The 22,323-nt window shown below is 42.9% G+C and overlaps 1 protein-coding gene across 1 annotated transcript in view; it reads right to left on the bottom strand.

The window, feature by feature from the left end:
- LOC112228640 (connector enhancer of kinase suppressor of ras 2-like) overlaps nucleotides 1–10,766 on the bottom strand; it is a 49,109-nt gene extending 38,343 nt beyond the window's left edge. Inside the window, exons 1-2 of the mRNA XM_024394125.2 lie at nucleotides 10,302–10,766; nucleotides 3,904–4,067 (exon numbers count right to left, since the gene is read on the bottom strand). Coding sequence (XP_024249893.2) covers nucleotides 3,904–4,067; nucleotides 10,302–10,365 — 228 coding nt within the window. The 5' untranslated portion in view covers nucleotides 10,366–10,766. The remainder of the gene's footprint in view (nucleotides 1–3,903; nucleotides 4,068–10,301) is intronic.
- Nucleotides 10,767–22,323: the final 11,557 nt, after the last annotated feature.

The following is a 22,323-nucleotide window of genomic DNA, read 5'->3' as shown; positions in this document are numbered from 1 at the left end:
AAGCGTTCCACATGGATGCTGGCCCATGTTGACTCCAATGCTTCTCACACGTGTCAAGTTGGCTGTATGTCCTTTGGGTGGTGGACCATTCTTCATACATACAGGAAATTGTTGAGTGTAAAAAACACAGCAGTGTTGCAATTCTTGACACAAACCGGGGCGCCTGGCACCTACTACAGTACCATATCCCGATCAAAGGCACTTAAATATTTTGTCTTGCCCATTCACCCTCTGAATGGCACACATGCACAATCCATGTCTCAAGGCTTAAAAATCCTTCTTTAACCTGTCTCCTCCCCTTCATCTACACTGATTGAAGTGGATTTAACATGTGACATCAGTAAGGGATCATAGATTTCACCTGATTCACCTGGTCAGTCTATGTCATGTTCCTAATGTTTTGTACACAGTGCATAATAAACAGTAACAGCAGCGTATGTGATGAGTCAGAAGAGTTTGTGCAAAAAAGGTCAATGAAAATAGCCCGGGTAACTAGAGTTGACTATGGAAGTTTACATACACTTAGGTTGGAGTCATTAAAACTAGTTTTTCAACCACTCAACACATTTCATGTTAACAAACTATAGTTTTGGCAAGTCTGTTAGGACATCTACAAGTAATTTTTTCCAACAATTGTTTACAGACAGATTATTTCACTTATAATTCACTGTATCACAATTCCAGTAGGTCAGAAGTTTACATACACTAAATTGACTGTGCCTTTAAACAGCTTGGAAAATTCCAGAAAATTATGTCATGGCTTTAGAAGGTTCTGATAGGCTAATTGACATAATTTGAGTCAATTGAAGGTGTACCTGTGGATGTATTTCAAGGCCTACCTTCAAACTCAGTGCCTCTTTGCTTGATGTCATGGAAAAATCTAAAGAAATCAGCCCTGACCTCAGAAAATAAATTGTAGACTTCCACAAGTCTGGTTCATCCTTGGTAGCAATTTCCAAATGCCTGAAGGTACCACGTTCATCTGTACAAACAATAGTACGCAAGTATAAACACCATGGCACGACGCAGCCATCATACCACTCAGTAAGGAGACGCATTCTGTCTCCTAGAGATGAATGTACTTTGGTGCGAAAAGTGCAAATCAATCCCAGAACAAGAGCAAAGGACCTTGTGAAGATGCTGGAGGAAACAGGTACAAAAGTATCTATATCCACAGTAAAACGAGTCCTATATATGCATAACCTGCAGGAGGGACTGGTGCACTTCACAAAATAGATGGCATCATGAGGAAGGGAAATTATGTGGATATATTGAAGCAACATCTCAAGACATAAGTCAAGAAGTTAAAGCTTGGTCACAAATGGGTCTTCCAAATGGACAATGACCACAAGCATACTTCCAAAGTTGTGGCAAAATTGCTTAAGGACAACAAAGTCAAGGTATTAGAGTGGCCTTCACAATGCCCTATAGAAAATCTGTGGGCAGAACTGAAAGAGCGAGTGCGAGCAAGGAGTCCTACAAACCTGACTCAGTGACACCAGCTCTGTCAGGAGGAATGGGCCAAAATTCACCCAACTTATTGTGGGAAGCTTGTGGAAGGCTACCCGAAACGTTTGACCCAAGTTAAACAATTTAAAGGAAATGCAACCAAATACTAATTGAGTGTATGTAAACTTCTAACCCACTGGGAATGTGATGAAAGAAATAACAGCTGAAATAAATCATTCTCTACTGTTATTCTGACATTTCACATTCTGAAAATAAAGTGGTGATCCTGTCTGACCTAAGACAGGGAATATTTACTAGGATTAAAAGTCAGGAATTGTGAAACTGAGTTTAAATGTATTTGGCTCAGGTGTATGTAAACTTCTGACTTCAACTGTATTTGTTATCTATTTAACTAACTATTTAGCAGTCGTATGGCTTGGGAGTAGAAGCTGTTCAGGGTCCTGTTAGTTCCAGATTTGGTGCATCTGTACCGCTTGCCATGTGGTAGTAGAGAGAACAGTATATGAGACAGCCTACAGGGAGTTCAGAGACCTGGCAGTGTGGTGTCAGGACAACAACCTCTCCCACAACATCAGCAAGACAAAGGAGCTGATGGTGGACTACAGGAAACAGAGAACCGAACACACCCTCATGCACATTGATGGGGCTGTAGTGGAGCAGGTTGAGAGCTTCAAGTTCCTCTGTGTCCACATCACTAAGGAATTATCATGGTCCACTCACCAACACAGTCGTGAAGAGGGCAAGACAATGCCTCATCCCCCTCAGGAGGCTGAAAAGATTCAGCATGGGCCCTCAGATCCTCAAAAAGTTCTACAACTGCACCATTTAAACCATATACAACTGCTTCTTGACTGGCTGCATCACTGATGGGTATGGCAACTGCTTGGCATCCGACTGCAAGGCGCTACAGAGGGCAGTGTGTATGGCCCACTACATTACTAGGGCCGAGCTCCCTGCCATCCAGGATCTCTGTACAAGGCCGTGTCAGAGGAAGGCCCTAAAAATTGTCAAAGACTCCAGCCACCCAAGTCATAGACTGTTCTCTCTACTACCGCTTGGCAAATGGTACCAAGTCACCAAGTCTGGAACCAACAGGAACCTGAACAGCTTCTGCCCCCAAGCCATAAGGCTGCTAAATAGTTAGTTAAATAGATATCCCGCCTCACTCGTTTCCCTTTATTCCCATCAATCTCACCCACTCAATCTTTACTCGGATCCTCTCTCTTCTCTCTCATCCTCTATCTCCCCCTCTTTCTCTATATCTATTATCTTCTGTTGGTCATCGTTCTTTATCGTCCATGTGTCACACCCACCCAAACCACCCTAGAAGCTGGTGTGATTGTGTTGTGTGTTTGGGGTGGTGTGATTGTGTCTGTACAGTATGGGGTGGCAGAGAGAATGGAAAATTAGTCCAGGGGATTATCAGAGATTATCAATGTTTATTTTCTGTGAGTAACTATCCCTCCGGCATACAGGTGGAACAAGGGAAATTAACTGACAAACAGGGCAATTACCTGATCTGTCACAACACTTGTCAGCCTAAAACAGATATTAGCCAAATGTGAATATGTCAACAACTAATTATCAATAAATCAGAAAGAAAATCCAACCTAAAGGGAATATTGAATGATAGAATGTCCTAAAATGGACACAGACGTCAGACAAACAAAACATACAAGATGGAACAAGAGTCTGAAATGCTGTCAGCACAGAAATACTTAAACATATCCCAGCACTTCACTCCTAAACTGTAAAGACTCTTACAGTTGAGCCCTACGCCAGCTGCCTGTCTGACCTCTCCAGAAAGGGGTCTTCACTGTGGCCAAAAAATAAGGGGTTGGTTTCCCGGACACAGATTAAGCCTAGACCTAGACTTTTTGAGTTGGTCTAAGGATGGTTCTCTGACTTCCTGACTTGATTCACACTCTTTGGTGGGTTCATCAGTCCTCAATGATTCTCAACTCCTAATATTGAGCAAATTACAATCACTGGAGTATCTGACATAGACTTTGAAAAAGACCCCGCGAATAGCTTACTAGTGTGGCAAATGCTACTGGTTGGTGGTAAGCTTTCTTGACTTGGTAAATCATTTTTTGCAAAAACATGGCTAACCTTTGTTTAACCAGTTAAACAGCTGCTATTTTAGCTCTAAACAGCTGCTATTTTTTAGCTGCTATTTTTTAACTTTCTAGCTAATAGGCAGTTGAGAGTTTACACTTCATCTTCCAATTATAATGTGGGGAGGTCAAAATAGTGAAAAACGATTTACCATATCTATTCATTTTAAAAATAAATGTTGATTACTTCGCCTTGCCATTATCATTCACCTGATGATAAGACAAGATGTGGGAAAAAAAGTTTGGTAACAACAGGTTGAAGACCCCTGATCTGGAGGGGAATGAAATGACTGAGTGAAAGGGATGGAGGACTCACCAGGGCACAGAGTAGGTCCACAACCTCCAGGATGAGCTCCTGGTGTCCGATGCGGGTGACCCCCAGTTCCTCCAGCTCCTGGTGGGTGATACGAAGCAGCTGGTCTCCTCCCACCTTCTCTCTCTCAAACGTCTTAATGTACTGCAGCAGACAGTCATCCAGCCCTGGAGGGAGAGGAGGAAATGACACGGTGAAAAGTCTCATTACATAGGGATATGTTCAGATAAACAGATTTGTATTGGCTTACTCCTCTCTGTTGCTATCTGCTACTGCTTTATAAAAGTACTGATTCATGTATAATTGAGAAATAGCATATTTAGCATATTGTTTTGAGAGACAACATAATATCATTTAAGTAACAGTAATCTTGGTATCAACTCAATCTATCCAGATTATTACCAAGACCAATGCAGGCAGTGTGTTTCAAATGTAAGCTCCAACGACCTCAGTCCCTCAAAGGCATCACTCTAAATATCGTGTGTGAAGATGTTATGTTATCTGGTCGGGGCAGTGTGAAGAAACTTTCTCTTGTCAGCTCTGCAGTCCAGAGGGGTTTACAGTGACTCTATCGCTCCACCTTGTCTCTCCCCCCACTCTTTCTCTCTATCTCTGACTGTGTGTGTGTTTGTGTCTCTCATTTCTGGGCTTTGAAACTGCAGCCTGTGAGTGTGTGCCAGTGCTTGGTTTAACGAAAATGGACAAACATAGATCTCAGAGATGAACATAGTGCCTTTCTGGGCATCGCTGAACAGATATACACACACAGACTCACCAAGCTTTAATCAACCACGTCACACAGACCTCCACACATGTCCAACAAATTACAGTGGTATGTAAAACCCACAAACAACCAACCCTTTCCACATACCATTACATACGCATAACCCCTACGCATACCATTACATACAACCGTCCTACTATTATTGTGTAGTTCTTTCCACACAAAGAACTACACAAAAAGTATAATATCTTTATTAAGATCATGACACATTCAAACACTCTCACATTTACTACACACTTACAGCCCACTCATAACCAACAGTTGGCACAGGTCATTCATGAGTAAACATTTAGCCCCACACTAAACCCACTTGAAACACAGTACCATCCTTCCATCCTTCCCTCCTTCCGTCCTTCCCTCCTTCCGTCCTTCCCTCCCCAGTTTGAACAGAGGAGCTGTTCAAACTGATCCTCCTATCCCACTGGCATGCAAACACAGCGATAGCACCATCTCTGTCATTATCTCTGAAAGCTTTCATTCACAGCTGTACAAACGCTATCTGTCACTGTCTCAATCTGGACTCAACACTCACGGAGACACACACATTCGCTCCAGCACTGACACACACTGCTGTCTCACACACACACATACACACACACACACACACATCATGGATCTCATCTCAAGGACCGTTGCCTCAAATAGGGGCAGACCTAGTTGGCAGAGCTTGATGTTGTCATGGAAACGCCCCCCGCTCTTCATGGATGTTGACATTGTCCTCACATTGGCTACCGAAAGATACCGATATACATATAAACACACACACACGTAAACACACATATACATGTTTAAACACACATATACAATTTTCCTCATCTCTCTCAGTCTCAGTGTTTCTCAATCTCTCCTTCATCCACTCTCATCCCACACTCCCTCTCCCCTTTCTCCTCCCTCGGTCAGCCTCCCACAAAGAAGGCTGTGGAGCCCTCATCTCCTCCTTTTGATTCAATCTCAGTGTGTTCTCTGGCCTGGACCTAATGAAGCATTCGGCTCAAGTTCAGCTGGCAGAGAAATTGTGGAGAAGCAGAAAGAGGAGAGTTCCATGGCTTTGCATACAATTTAAGGCCTTAACAAATCAGCCTATTTACCCAGTTAATCAAGAAGCATTTGTCAATGAAGAAATCCCCATGTTGCTATAGAAACCATGCAGTGGGGTTTGGAGTAGTGGCTCCTGCAAGACAACAAGCCAACAATACTGTAACTAAACATGTAAGTGAAAAGGTAGAGAGAAAGAAAAGACCCTTCTAACGTCTTCCCACCAAAACAAGCAGGGACATTGTCTAAAGTATGAATGCTGTGCCTCGCCAGATAACAGAGCTATCTCCCTACATAAACACAGTAATCTGTTCTAAAGGACAAATACGTATTTGTCCTTTAAACACCTGTATTACACCTCAATTCAGAGATGGGCTTTGTCATTCTAAATGGGCAGAGCAACCCTTCTATAACAAACTAGCCTTGCTTTACCCCACTTTGCATAGAGCCTTCCCCCCACTTTGCAGAGAAATTCCCCCTTAATCAACTGGCCTGGCCTCCCTAAACAAACAGAGCTATTCTTTGTGATGAGACCAATGGATGAGACAGACAGCCACCCTGACTGGGAAGAGCACACAGAGAGACACAGAGAGAGATGAGATGAGAGATCTGATTAAGAGACTATTAATCTGCTAGCAATTGAGGCTGCGGTGAGTAAGTTGTGTTTAGTGCTGTGATACATTATTGTGTTGGCTTTGTAGGGGAGGGGCACTATGCTAATCTACATCATTTATCAATGTCAAGAGACATGGGCAGGGTGCCAGCCAGTCAGATCAAAACACACACACACACACACTCAAAGTGTAAGACGATAAACACACTTTAACCAGAGAAACATGCTGTAAATGTGTACACACATACTCTATAGTCTATACATACACTCACTTACCCAACATATGGCACATAATAATATTCAATAAACTATCAAAATAAAGAAAGTTGCCCACTCCATGTATAAACCAGCAATGTAATGGGTATTTACCAACGTTTCAGCATCACTGTGCCTTCCTCAGGGCCAGTGTGACTTTCTTTATTTTGATAGTTTAAAGTTTATTCGCCATAAGTCAGGACCTCCACACAAACACATTTTTCTGGGTGTGCACCAGCTCATGTTTTTTAATCACATAATAATATTCAAACATCAAATGCATGCAATGTTATCCAACACAAGTGAGGAAATTGGTCCAATTTTCGACATGATTCTGCTAGGGCAGTGCATTACAGCTTCGCTATCTTGACAATCATCTCAGTAATTGCCTTTAGCACAAATTTATGGCAGGTGTTTGTGTGAAAATAACAAATTTAAGATAAAAAATATATATTTTCATAAAACCCTTAGCTTGAACATTAGCCAAGTACTTGCAGCTTTCTAAACCAGGGGCTGGAACCGGTTCAGGGAACGGAACAGAAAACTGGAAAAGACCAAACATTTTCAAGGAACAAAAGTTATCCATACTGTTCTAGAACAGAAACATTATTTTAAAACCATGGGAACCAGTTAATAACATTATTTTACATTCCAGGCATTTTTCAGTGGCATCTTGCACCATAGGCTACACTTGTCTGTCCATCACGCATGTAATCAAGTAGCTTGCCTGCTCTATCTGCATTGGTTGGTGAAGTCATTTAATGAGCTAATTGTAATATATATATATATTTCACAGGTTAAAAAAGGAACAGAAAGGAATGATATAAACAGGTACTTTTTGAGGGTTAAAACCGGTTCAGAACTTTATTTGCTGGTCGGAAGAGTGGAACGAAACAAAAACAATAGTGGTTCTGTTCAGAACGTTCCAACCCCTGGTTTAAAATGCAATACATGGGTAAATAAATGATATGTGCACAATGCACAGTTCACCCTTCATTTAAAATAAGTGGAGGGGTTTCTCAGTGGAGAAGTCTTTGTAGGTGCTGAGAGAGTAGAGAGCTTGGACAGTGCCAGGAGGATGCAGAGAGTGGCATTATGGGAAGGTCACTGGGTGCTCCTATTTGGCCTCAGGTGACATCACTGAGCCCTATGCTAATAATGGAACCTCTGAATGTTAATGATGAGGTGGAGATGCTGTGGACCCTTGCGACGGGGAGTATATGAATGGATCCGAGACAAGATCACACAAACTCCATTTCCTTTCCTTTGTGACTGTGGCATCTTCCTACATCCCTCACTTCACATCCCCATTACTAGACTCTGGGCCTAAAACTTGTCTCAGCTCCACTCATCAGATGTGGCTGGGCCACTGTAGGGCCCGCTCTCTGAGATCCAAGCTCAGTTTCTTCCAGTCCTCATCTCCTCTCCTTCTCTTCCAATATGCAATATCTTCTCTCCATCAGCTCTGAATATCATCATTATTGTCCTTTTACTGTCTCTTCTGCCATTTCCTCTTTCTCTTCCATAACATCCCTCTAATCCTCCTGTTCCTCTTGTCTTTCCAGGCAAAAAACACACACACACACACACACACACACACGCACACACACGCACACGCACACACACACGCACGCACGCACACACACACACACACACACACACACACACACACACACACACACACACACACACACACACGCCACCTCAAATAGATGTTTTTCACCTCCCATCCTCTTCTTCCAATATGAATTGTATGAACTACTGACTCCAGTTTAGAATTAAGTGGAGCGGCAACACTTAATACACTTCTCAGACGTGTTTAGATAATGTAGGCCAAAAGGCATGCATATTCGGGGGGTGAGAGAGGGTATGTTTTCTGTCCATTCTATGTTATTGTTTACATTAATTGTGTGTTACTGTAATGTGTTTTGTGTGTATCACATGCCTGTGTATGTCTGTTTTCATATATGTCGTTATTACTGTGTAATGTGTTGTTTGTCTCTGCTGAGCAGAGTACTCATGTGGAGGATTCTAACCTCTCAGTGATGCTCCAACCACTTGTTCATTTACTTATTCACGCCTCCACTGCCTGAAAACACACTCACTCAAAGATTCAGTCAATCTCCAAACGTACACAACAGCTCAGCTGGCTGACTGAGACAGGCACACTAGTGCCTGACTGCTGGGATCAGACACAAAGTAGTTCATGACTTCAGTACAAGAGTACATAGTAGTCAAGGCGTCAGTGTGTGTGTGTGTGTGTGTGTGTGTGGGTGTGTGTGTGTGTGTGTGTGTGTGTGTGTGTGTGTGTGTGTGTTTTTGCCTGGAAAGACAAGAGGAACAGGAGGATTAGAGGGATGTAATGGAAGAGAAAGAGGAAATGACAGAAGAGACAGTAAAAGGACAATAATGATGATATTCAGAGCTGATGGAGAGAAGAGAAAGAGATTCCATATTGGAAGAGATGGAGACCCACCGGGCACAGAAGTCAATTCAACATCTATTCCACATTGGTACAACTTAATTTTATTGAAATGACGTGGAAACAACGTTGATTCAACCAGTGTGTGCCCAGTGGGAAGGTGATGTTGACTGAAAGAAATTGAGCTTGGATCTCAGAGAGCTGGCCCAGCCACAGGTTCTGGGCCCAGGGAGCCTAGTGAGTGTTAAAGATAGGCTTACCAACTGCAGTTACCGCAGGCCACAGTGGCTCAAAAGCACATAGGGCACTACCACCATCAGGTCAAGCATCTCTCCAAAGCAACATGGGCCTACTGCCAACCTTCATCCATTGCCTCACACACAATACACCTCTCATATGAATCACCCGAAGTAGCACCACATCCATCTTATCTTCTTCATCTACGATATAGTTATTACTGCATTATTACCACCACCTGTGTTGCAGATCTGAAATAGTATTTTTGGATGTAGTTAATAAATAATTGATGTATTTGGTATATGCACTAGATCCACCCCAGAGTGATGATGTAATAGCTATTAGTAATATATTCTCTAGAGTCCATCTTTGACTTTCACTTAGATGGGACTCAGAGAATCAAACAACTATCTCAGCTCCACAACCACAGAAATGAAATACATTAGTGTCTATCTTATAGACATTTCAGTTTGTTCCATTAATTATATTCTGCATATTCGGAACCATCAACTGCTTCACTTCAAATACCTACAGGTTTTACTGTAAATAGTTTTATCCCTTCAGTGTCATTCATCCCAATGCCTTCATTTCAGTGGATCATTTCTCCCATAATGCCAATATTCAGACCGATCTGAAATGCTATTTAAAAGGCAAAGACTGCCTCCATACAGAACTCTTTCAATTACCAATAAACCAACTCATCCACCAGTGCTTTGACATTTTCTCAGGTCCAAGTGTATATCACTGCCAATTCCACAGCCCACATTTCAATTGAAATTTGAATTCCATTAGTGGTATAGAGAGCCCATTATAGTAAATAATAGAATAGATGATCAATTTGTTGCCATTATGATTTAATACATTATTTCTGAGGTCCAGCAGGTGCTTTTGTTTCACCTAGTCGCCAATGATGGCACTAGCCTCGCACTGTTAATTGATCAGTGTTAGGCGCATTTGGTGCCGTTATACTTGAGTCCAGAGAATATATATTTCCCAGCATTTTGTGTGCAGGTTGATTGGCAACATCTAATGCACATCTTGAAACCGTGGCGTACCTTTCATCCAGTCCACCACTTGACTCGAACTCCACTTGCTCACAGGCTCCATGACCAGAGCCATTGTAGAAGTTTTTCGGGTCTCGCCTGACAAAAGAAACGCTCCAACAAGCCCAAAATTCTCAAATGTTTGGTTCTGTAATCCGTTTTCCTGTTTTATAACAACGACGAAGGAGGTCCAACGGATCTGAGACTATGTTATTTTCTGGGTGGCTTGATTCGAGTCGGATAGAGTTATACACATTCCTCTGCGGTTGGTGTTTGTTGTGTTGTGCGCTCGAATAGCTCCCTTGTTTGTCATTAATGCCAGGCGGCTGCACGATTCTGGTGGCACCGTCCGCGACCCTCTCGCCAATTCATCTCATACTACCCTAAAGAGAAGGCATGTAGTGGCGTCTGTGGGTTTATTTCCCAATCGCACCGTGCGGTCCACGCATTCTCCTTCTAGACTGCTACCACCCCATCTGTGAGTCACACAAGCGCTTGCAAGCTCCCCCCTCCCTCTCCCCCTCCCCCTAGCCAGACGAACGTTCACTGTATCTCCCTCCTCTTTCTCTCCCTCTCGCCCATGTTTCCCTCGCGTCTTTGTCGTTGCTCACGCCTCCATCATACAAGCAAGCGCAGCCTAATGGAAACGACGCTCGTAACTGAAGCGAGAATACTGTAATATCTCCTCTTATTCTAATCTTCTGGGAAGCAAGATTTAGGCATTCAGTAAAACATTAATTGATCTGGTTAATTAACATTATGAAAGAGAAGAACGAGCCTATTACAATGTATTTTTATTTGAAATAACAGATAATCAATTTAATAGCACAAGATGTATAATAATATGGTATACTTGCACTTATGAGTTTTTATTGAAAGCTTCTGATAAAAGCCTATTAATTATTAATGGGGCAATCCGCAATTGCTGCTACATTCATTTTTGGATAATAATGAACGTATGGCGTTTATTTTAATTGATTATTAACATGAACTAATTGTCCTTGCTTAAAGGGAAATCTGTAATTGATACATTGATTTTTAGACTTAAAATGAATGATACAATAAATTACCAAATATATGTGGACACCTGCTCACCAAACATCTTATTCCAAAATCATGGGCATTAATATGGAGTTATCCCCCCCCCCCTTTTTGCGGCTATAACACCCTCCACTCTTCTGGGAAGGCTTTCCACTAGATGTTGGAACATTGCTGTAGGAACTTGCCTCCATTCAGCCACAAGAGCATTAGTGAGGTCGGGCACTGATGTTGGGCGATTAGGCCTAGCTCGCAGTCGGCGTTCCAGTTCATCCCAAAAGTATTCGATGAGGTTGAGGTCAGGGATCTTTGCAGGACAGTCAAGTTCTTCCACAGTGTCTTGACAAACCATTTCTGTATGGACCTCACTTTGTACATGGGGGCATTGTCATGCTGAAACAGGAAAGAGCCTTTCCCAAACTGTTACCACATAGTTGGAAGCACAGAAATAGTCTAGAATCTCATTGTGTGCTGTAGCGTTAAGATTTCCCTTCACTGGAACTAATGAAAAACAGCCCCAGACCATTATTTCTCCTCCACCAAACTTTACAGTCAGCACTATGCACTCGGGCAGATAGCGTTCTCTGGGCATCCGCCAAACACAGATTTGTCCGGCGGACTTCCAAACGGTGAAGCATGATTCATCAATACAGAGAATGCATTTCCACTGCTCCAGAGTCCAATGGCGGCGAGCTTTACACCACTCCAGCCGATACTTGGTATTGCTCATGGTGATTTTAGGCTTGTGTGCGGCTGCTCGGCCATGGTAACCTATTTCATGATGCTCCCGACGAACAGTTCTCGTGCTGACGTTGCTTCCAGAGGCAGTTTGGAACTTGGCGGTGAGTGTTGCAACAGAGAACAGACGATTTTTACATGCTATGCACATCAGCACTCGGCGGTCCCATTCTGTGAGCTTGTGTAGCCTACCACTTATTGGCTGAGCCATTGTTGCCCTTAGAAGTTTCCTCGTCACAATAACAGCACTTACAGTTGACTGGGGCAGCTCTACCAGGGCAGAAATTTGACCAACTGACTTATTGGAAAAGTGGCATCCTATGATGATGCCACATTGAAAGTCACTGAGCTCTTCAGTAAGGCCATTCTACTGCCAGTGTTTGTCTATGGAGATTGCATGGCTGTGTGCTCAATTTTATACACCTGTCAGCAACAGTGTGGCTGAAATAGACAAATCTACTAATTTAACAGGGTGTCCAAATACTTTTGTATACATACTTTTGTAAACCCATTAATTCTTGAAGAATATAACTTGTAGATGCTCATGAGCTAAGTTCATCTGTTGTAACCCATCAGAGCCTGGGTCTTGCAAGGCACGCCCAGTTCGCTGAGAATTGAGAGCTCTGGGGGCTGACACATCACATAGATTACACTCCCTATTTAACATATCCACCAACAGACTCAAGACTCAGTCGAGACTACAATGAATCTCTTTGACATAACAAAGACATCCCACTCACTCAGGTGGAAGCTATAGAATACTGCCATGAATGCATCCCACTACCACAATATGAATAGGCTTACCATAGGTTGAGATGCTGCCTCATGAAGTAGGCCTAAAGAAACAACAAACTCAGATTACTTTGAAGTGGTTTTGCTTTACTGGTGGTCTGGTATAATGTGCAAACTGTATGTGGCTTTCATGGCCTTGGCAAGATGTGATGTAATACACCTGTGCACTGAACAATTATAAATCATATGAATTCCTTAATTAATAATCTAGTCTAAAGCAGGGACACAGCCACTTCAGAATCCTCAGTATTGGTAGTTAGGCTGTTGTGAGGAAGTTTCTACTCAGAGAGCTGAGCCTCACTCACAGCCTTAGCCTGCACACTAGACCCAAACGCACAATACCTCTCTCAGAGAGCCTATAGAGCGTAGATAGAGAGAGAGACTATGGAGCATAGAGAGAGACGTGTCATCAGAACAAAGAGCAACTCTTTTCCCATAACCCCTGACCTGGGCACAATATCACAGGCTGTTCAGGCTTTGCTCAGTCTTTTTTTCAGTCTGTGCTCCGGTCTGGTTAAATTTGAGGTGAAGTTAGACACTATCATGTTATTCATGTAACAGAAATGTTTGTTCCGTCCAGAATAATGGCACAACAAAGAGTCTAGGTTTCTAAAATGCCTTGAAAACGAATTCTCAGTGATATCAATCAAGATGTATATAAAAAAAAGTAGTGTTTGAAGTCCGAGGATATACAGCAAACAAGAGACAAGACATAAGATATTAAATAGGCCTCTCTTAGGACAAGCTGTTAACCAAGTCTTGCTTTGTTAAATCAAAGCATCTTGGCTTGTTCTTTGTTTGGTTTATGTAAGTTTAGCGATGGTTCCTGTCCCTCTGTCACACCCCCGTGGGTATGTGAACACATTTGCTCTGTGTGGGGGGTATCGTTGTCAGCATCTCTGACAAATTTAATCCAAAGAATGTGTCATCTGCATTGCAAGGCGGGCATGTGAAATACCATAGCCTTACAGCTGTTCAGTCCATTTTGTCCTTGCAAGTTATGAATGGATGGGCTTTTATGTCGCTATTATTTTTCCCATTTTCTGTGAATAATTTATATCCTTGGGGAAGGAACATCTCTCTTCTCTCCAGCTATTATTACTCTGCCCTCGTAGACTCGTACCTGTCCCTGTCCTCTGAGTGGGTGTGAGCCGAAATGGGTCGGAGTCTACATCCAAAAGTCTGTTAGGTTTCTTTGAATGATTTGTGAACTAAGTTTTGGGCTGAATTAGCCCAATGTGTTTTGAAAGTGGCTCTTCATCTGCTCTGAAATTGTATACAACTGTTTTTGGACATACAGTATTTCCCAAATTAGTGAGTACATATTTCACAGTAGGTTAAATCTTTGTTTCAGTTAATCAAACATGACATTACATTTTCAGCTGAGACACTTATAGTTCTCTTATAGTCCTCCTAATGAAAACAGTTAATAGGATAGCATTGTATATCATTTTAATCAGCCCACACCCATGAATATTTACACATATGAATCCATTTTAAATGTTTGAAGATTAAATATTGCAATTAAGGATCAAAACATAATCAGAAATCAGTGATTCTGACAGCTTTTTGGGCACATTTAAAAAAATATTTTAACATATGTATATATCTGGCACACCTGGCTCATTTGGTTGTGTATTCTACATCGCTACGAACCTTTCAAGATATTGTGGGGCATACTGCAGTTATATTTCATACATGTATGGTCATGCGAAACTGATCCAATAAGATCCCATTGAGTTGTTTGGAGGCCATATTGGAAAATGGCTTCTGTGGGGTTAATTCGTGAATCCTGTGATGGCCCTGTATCTACAAATCCATGTTCTAGCTGTGAGTGTGCAATTTGGTGCCTCTATCTGCTAACAATCTTATGTCAATGGCACAATATGGGTGATTTTTAAACAATAGTTGTAGTTAGTGCTTTCAAAGTTGGTTATTTTAGCTATAATGTGAAAGGTAATTTCATGACCTTTCAGAACCGCTTGTCAAGCAAAGTTCAAAATGTATCAGGGTTCCCTTTTTAAAGCCATTTATAAAGGTTATTCTCATACCCTAGGTGTCAAAGGTCATACAGTGCCTTCACAAAGTACTCCGAAAGTATTTTTCCACATTTTGTTAGGTTACAGCTTTATTCTACATTTGATTAAATTGTTTTTTCCCTCATCAATCTAAACACAATACCCCATAATGGCAAAGCAAAAACTGTTTTTTAATAAATGGAAATATTCCATTTTCATAATTATTCAGACCCTTTACTCAGTACTTAGTTCAAAAATCAAATCAAACTTTATTTGTGACATGTGCCAAATACAACAAGTGTAGACCTTACCATGAAATGATTACTTACAAGCCCTTGACCAACAGTGCAGTTCAAGAAGAGTTAAGAGAATATTTCCCAAATAAACTAAGGTAAAAAAAAAAAAGTAACACAATGACATAACAATAATGAGGCTATATACAGGTACAGGTACCGAGTCAGTGTGCGGGGGTGCAGATTAGAGGTAATGTGTACATGTAGGTAGGGGTGAAGTGACTATGCATAGATAATAAACAGCGAGTAGCAGTAGTGTATAAAACAAATGGGGGTGTGAGGGGGAGGGGTCAATGTAATAGTCACGTGGCCATTTGATTAGTTGTTCAGCAGTCTTATGGCTTGGGGGTAGAAGCTGTTAAGGAGCCTTTTGATCCAAGACGTGGCGCTCCGGTACCTCTTGCCATGCAGTAGCAGAGAAAACAGTCTATGACTTAGGTGACTGGAGTCTCTGACAATTTTATGGGCTTTCCTCTGACACTGCCTATTGTATAGGTCCTAGATTGCAGGAAGCTTGGCCCCAGTGATGTACTGGGCTGTGCGCACTAACCTCTGTCCTTAGGGTCAGATGCCAAGCAGTTTCCATACCAGGCAGTGATGCAACCGGTCAGGATGCTCTCGATGGTGCAGCTGTAGAACTTTTTGAGGATCTGGGGACACATGTAAAATCTTTTCAGTCTCCTGAGGGGGAAAAGGTTTTGTCGTGCCCTCGTCACCACTGTCTTGGTGTGTTTGGACCATGATAGATCGCTGGTGATGTTGACACCAAGGAACTTGAAACTCTCGACACGCTCCACTACAGCCCCTTTGATGTTATTGGGGGCCTGTTCGGCCAACCTTTTCCTGTAGTCCAAGATCAGCTCCTTTGTCTTGCTCACGTTGAGGGAGAGGTTGTTGTTCTGGCACCACACTGCCAGTTCTCTGACCTCCTCTCTATAGGCTGTCTCATCATTGACGGTGTTCAGGCATACCACTGTTCGTCGTCAGCAAACTTAATGATGGTGTTGGAGTCGTGTTTGGCCACGCAGTCGTGGGTGAACAGGGAGTACAGGAGGGGACTAAGTACACACCCCTGAGGGGCCCCAGTGTTGAGGATCTCCGTGGCAGACGTGTTGTTGCCTACCCTTACGACCTGGGGGTGGCCCGTCAGGAAGTCCAGGGTCCAGTTGCAGAGTTGCTAAGTCCCAGGGTCCTTAGCTTAGTGATAAGCTTCATGGGCACTATGGTGTTGAATGCTGAGCTGTAGTCAATGAACAGCATTCTCACATAGGTGTTCCTTTTGTCCAGGTGGGAAAGGGCAGTGTGGAGTGCGATTGAGATTGCGTCATCTATGGATTTGTTGGGGTGGTATGCGAATTGGAGTGGGTCTAGGGTATCCAAGAGGATGCTGTTGATGTGAGCCATGACCAGCCTTTCAAAGCACTTTATGGCTGCCAACATGAGTGCTACGGGGCGGTAATCATTTAGGCAAGTTACTTTCGCTTCCTTGAGCACAGGGACTATGGTGGTCTGCTTGAAACAGGTATTACAGACTCAGTCAGGGAGAGGTTGGAAATGTCAGTGAAGACACTTGCCAGTTGGTCCGGGCATGCTTTAAGTACACGTCCTGGTAATCCATCTGGCCCTGTGGCTTTGTGAATGTTGACCTGTTTAAAGGTCTTGCTCACATCGGCTACGGAAAGCGTTATCACACAGTCATCCAGCACAGCTGGTGCTCTCGTGCATGCTTTAGTGTTGCTTGTCTCGAAGCGAGCATTAAAGGCATTTAGCTCATCTGGAAGGCTCACGTCACTGGGCAGCTTGGGTTTCCCTTTGTAGTCCGTAATAGTTTTCAAGCCCTTCCACATCCAACGAGCGTCAGAGCTGGTGTAGTAGGATTCAATTTTAATCCTGTATTGATACTTTGCTTGTTTGATGGTTCGTCTAAGGGCATAGCGGGATTTCTTATACGCGTCCGGATTAGTGTCCCGCTCCTTGAAAGCGGAAGCTCTAACCTTTATCTCGATGTGGATGTTGCCTGTAATCCATGGCTTCTGGTTGGAATATGTACGTACGATCACTGTGGGGACGACGTCGTCGATGCACTTATTGATGAAGCCGATGACTGAGGTGGTATACTCCTCAATTCCGTTGGATGAATCCCGGAACATATTCCAGACTATGCTAGCAAAACAATCCTGTAGCGTAGCATCAGCATCATCTGACCACTTCCGCATTGGTACTTCCTGCTTTAGTTTTTGCTTGTAAGCAGGAATCAGGAGGATAGAATTATGGTCAGATTTGCCAAATGGAGGGCAGGGGAGATCTTTGTATGCATATCTGTGTGTGGAGTAAAGGTGGCCTCGAGTTTTTTCCTCTGGTTGCACATGTGACATGCTGGTAGAAATTTGGTAAAACTGATTTAAGTTGGCCTGCATTTACAGTCCCTGGCCACTAGGAGCGCCACTTCTGAGTGAGCATTTTTTTGTATGCTTATGGCCTTATAGATTTGGTTGAGTGCGGTCTTAGTGCCAGCATCGGTCTGTGGTGGTAAATTGACGGCTACGAATAATATAGATGAGAACTCTCTTGGTAGATAGTGTGGTCCACAGCTTATCATAAGGTACTCTACCCCAGGTGAGCAATACCTCAAGACTTCTTTAATATTAGACATTACGCACAAGCTGTTATTGACAAAAAGACACACACAAACACACCCCTAGTCTTACCAGACGTAGCTTCTCTGTTCTGTCGGTGCATTGAAAATCAAATCAAATCAAATCAAATCAAATTTTATTTGTCACATACACATGGTTAGCAGATGTTAATGCGAGTGTAGCGAAATGCTTGTGCTTCTAGTTCCGACAATGCAGTAATAACCAACAAGTAATCTAACTAACAATTCCAAAACTACTGTCTTATACACAGTGTAAGGGGATAAAGAATATGTACATAAGGATATATGAATGAGTGATGGTACAGAGCAGCATAGACAAGATACAGTAGATGATATTGAGTACAGTATATACATATGAGATGAGTATGTAAACAAAGTGGCATAGTTCAAGTGGCTAGTGATACATGTATTACATAAGGATGCAGTCGATGATATAGAGTACAGTATATACGTATGCATATGAGATGAATAATGTAGGGTAAGTAACATTATATAAGGTAGCATTGTTTAAAGTGGCTAGTGCTATATTTACATCATTTCCCACCAATTCCCATTATTAAAGTGGCTGGAGTTGAGTCAGTGTCATTGTCAGTGTGTTGGCAGCAGCCACTCAATGTTAGTGGTGGCTGTTTAACAGTCTGATGGCCTTGAGATAGAAGCTGTTTTTCAGTCTCTCGGTCCCTGCTTTGATGCACCTGTACTGACCTCGCCTTCTGGATGATAGCGGGGTGAACAGGCAGTGGCTCGGGTGGTTGATGTCCTTGATGATCTTTATGGCCTTCCTGTAACATCGGGTGGTGTAGGTGTCCTGGAGGGCAGGTAGTTTGCCCCCGGTGATGCGTTGTGCAGACCTCACTACCCTCTGGAGAGCCTTACGGTTGAGGGCGGAGCAGTTGCCGTGATACAGCCCGCCAGGATGCTCTCGATTGTGCATCTGTAGAAGTTTGTGAGTGCTTTTGGTGACAAGCCGAATTTCTTCAGCCTCCTGAGGTTGAAGAGGCCCTGCTGCGCCTTCTTCACGATGCTGTCTGTGTGAGTGGACCAATTCAGTTTGTCTGTGATGTGTATGCCGAGGAACTTAAAACTTGCTACCCTCTCCACTACTGTTCCATCGATGTGGATAGGGGGGTGTTCCCTCTGCTGTTTCCTGAAGTCCACAATCATCTCCTTAGTTTGTTGACGTTGAGTGAGCTCTATATTATCCGTGTCATCGCTCAGCCACGACTTGTGAAACATAAGATATTACAGTTTTTAATGTCCCGTTGATAGGATAATCTTAATCGTAGATCATCAATTTTATTTTCCAATGATTGCGTTCAGACCAAAGAGTTCAATCTTGGTTTCATCAGACCAGATAATCTTGTTTCTCATGGTCTGAGAGTTTTTAGGTTCCTTTTGGCAAACTCCAAGCGGGCTGTCATGTGCCTTTTACTGAGGAGTGGCTTCTGTCTGGCCACTCTACAATAAAGGCCTGATTGGTGGAGTGCTGCTTAGATGGTTGTCCTTCTGGAAGGTTCTTCCATCTCCACAGAGGAACTCTGTTGCTCTGTTAGAGTGACCATTGGGTTCTTGGTCACCTCCCTGACCATTCCCCCCCCGACTGCTCAGTTTGGAAGAGTCTATGAAGAGTCTTGGCAGTTCCAAACTTCTTCCATTTACGAATGCCAATGTGTTCTTTGGAGCCTTCATTGCTGCAGACATTTCTGGTACCCTTCCCCAATTTTAGAATAAGGCTGTAACATAACAAAATGTGGAAAAAGTCAAGGGGTCTGAATAAATTCATTAGGCCCTAATCTATGGATTTCACATGAATGGGAATACAGATATGCATCTGTTGGTCACAGATACCTCTAAAAAAGTTGGGAAGTGGATCAGAAAACCAGTCAGTATCTTGTATGACCACCATTTGCCTAATGTAGCGACACATCTCCTTCGCATAGAGTTTGATCAGGCTGTTGCAAAGTTGCTGGATATTGTCGGGAACTGGAACACGCTGTCGTACACGTCAATCCAGAGCATCCCAAACATACTCAATTTGAGACATGTCTGGTGAGTATGCAGGCCATGGAAGAACTGGGACATTTTCACAATTCCAGGAATTGTGTATAGATCCTTTCGACATGGGGCCGTGCATTATCATACTGAAACATGAGGTGATGGCGGCGGATGAATGGCACGACAATCCTGGGCCTCAGGATCTCATCACAGTATCTCTGTGCATTCAAAATGAAATCGATAAAATGCAATTGTGTTCATTCTCCGTAGCTTATGCCTGCCCACCACAAGGTGCACCTGACTATTTAATCAGCTTCTTGATGTGCCACACCTGTCAGGTGGATGGATTCTCTTGGCAAAGGACAAATACTCACTAATAGGGATGTAAACAAATTTGTGAACAACATTTGAGAAAAATACGCTTTTTGTGCGTATGAAACATTTCTTGGATATTTTATTTCAGCTCATGAAACATGGGACCAACACTTTACATGTTGGGTTTATGTTTTTGTTCAGTGGTATGAATGAGATTTTGTATATCGATGGAGTCGCCTCTTCACTGATGACGTTGAGACTGGTACTAATTTAATGATGCTGCCAGTTGAGGACTTGTGAGGCGTCTGTTTCTCAGACTAGACACTGATGTACTTGTCCTCTTGCTCAGTTGTGCACCGGGGCCTCCTACTCCTCTTTCTATTCTGGTTAGAGCCAGTTTGCGCTGTTCTGTGAAGGGAGTAGTACACAGCGTTGTACGAGATCTTCAGTTTCTTGGCAATTTCTCTCATGGAATAGCCTTCATTTCTCAGAACAAGAATAGACTGACGAGTTTCAGAAGAAAGTTATTTGTTTCTGGCCATTTTGAGCCTATAATCAAACCCATAAATGCTGATCCTCCAGATACTCCCACCCACACATGCGATGACATCACCTGGATTCAATGATGTTTCTAGAGACAATATCTCTCTCATCATCACTCAATACCTAGGTTTACCTCCACTGTATTCACATCTTACCATACCTTTGTCTGTACATTATACCTTGAAGCTATTTTATCGCCCCCTGTTCTGGATGTTCTAGACGACTAATTCTCATAGCTTTTAGCCGTACCCTTATCCTACTCCTCCTCTGTTCCTCTGGTGATGTAGAGGTGATGACAGTGATGACAGGTGATGACAGGTGTGGCACATCAAGAAGCTGATTAAATAGTCAGGTGCACCTTGTGTTGGGAACAATAAAAGGACACAGCTCCACTCCTATTCCCCAGGCGCTCTCTTTTGATGACTTCTGTAACCGTAATAGCCTTGGTTTCATGCATGTTAACATTAGAAGCCTCCTCCCTAAGTTTGTTTTATTCACTGCTTTAGCACACTCTGCCAACCCGGATGTTCTAGCCGTGTCTGAATCCTGGCTTAGGAAGACCACCAAAAATTCTGAAATCTTCATCCCTAACTACAACATTTTCAGACAACATTTTGGACACTGTGTTAACAACCCTCCAGACGAGCTTCAATGCCATACAACTCTCCTTCCGTGGCCTCCAATTGCTCTTAAATACAAGTAAAACTAAATGCATGCTCTTCAACCGATCGCTGCCTGCACCTGCCCGCCCATCCATCATCACTACTCTGGACGGTTCTGACTTTGAATATGTGGACAACTACAAATACCTAGGTGTCTGGTTAGACTGTAAACTCTCCTTCCAGACTCACATCAAACATCTCCAATACAAAGTTAAATATAGAATTGGCTTCCTATTTCGCAACAAAGCATCCTTCACTCATGCTACCAAACATACCCTTGTAAAACTGACCATCCTACTAATCCTTGATTTCGGCGATGTCATTTACAAAATAGCCTCCAATAAATTGGATGCAGTCTATCACAGTGCCATCCGTTTTGTCACCAAAGCCCCATATACTACCCACCACTGCGACCTGTATGCTCTTGTTGGCTGGCCCTCGCTTCATACTCGTCGCCAAACCCACTGGCTCCAGGTCATCTACAAGACCCTGCTAGGTAAAGTCCCCCCTTATCTCAGCTTGCTGGTCACCATAGCAGCACCCACCTGTAGCACGCGCTCCAACAGGTATATCTCTCTGGTCACCCCCAAAACCAATTCTTCCTTTAGCTGCCTCTCCTTCCAGTTCTCTGCTGCCAATGACTAGAACGAACTACAAAAATCTCTGAAACTGGAAATACTTATCTCCCTCACTAGCTTTAAGCACCAGCTGTCAGAGCAGCTCACAGATTACTGCACCTGTACATAGCCCATCTATAATTTAGCCCAAACAACTACCTCTCCCCCTACTATATTTATTTATTTATTTTGCTCCTTTGCACCCCATTATTTCTATCTCTACTTTGCACATTCTTCCACTGCAAATCTACCATTCCAGTGTTTTGCTTGCTATATTGCATTTACTTCTGCAAAAACTTAAATTGGACTCTTGTGTTGAGTGATGGGTTTAATACAGAGCGCTCCTTACTCAACCCACTTCATTCAC

The sequence above is a fragment of the Oncorhynchus tshawytscha genome, linkage group LG30 (genome assembly GCF_018296145.1).
Source record: "Oncorhynchus tshawytscha isolate Ot180627B linkage group LG30, Otsh_v2.0, whole genome shotgun sequence".
NCBI lineage: Eukaryota > Metazoa > Chordata > Actinopteri > Salmoniformes > Salmonidae > Oncorhynchus > Oncorhynchus tshawytscha.
The sequence above is the reverse complement of the archived record's forward strand: the minus strand, read 5'-3'. Positions and strand labels throughout refer to the sequence as shown.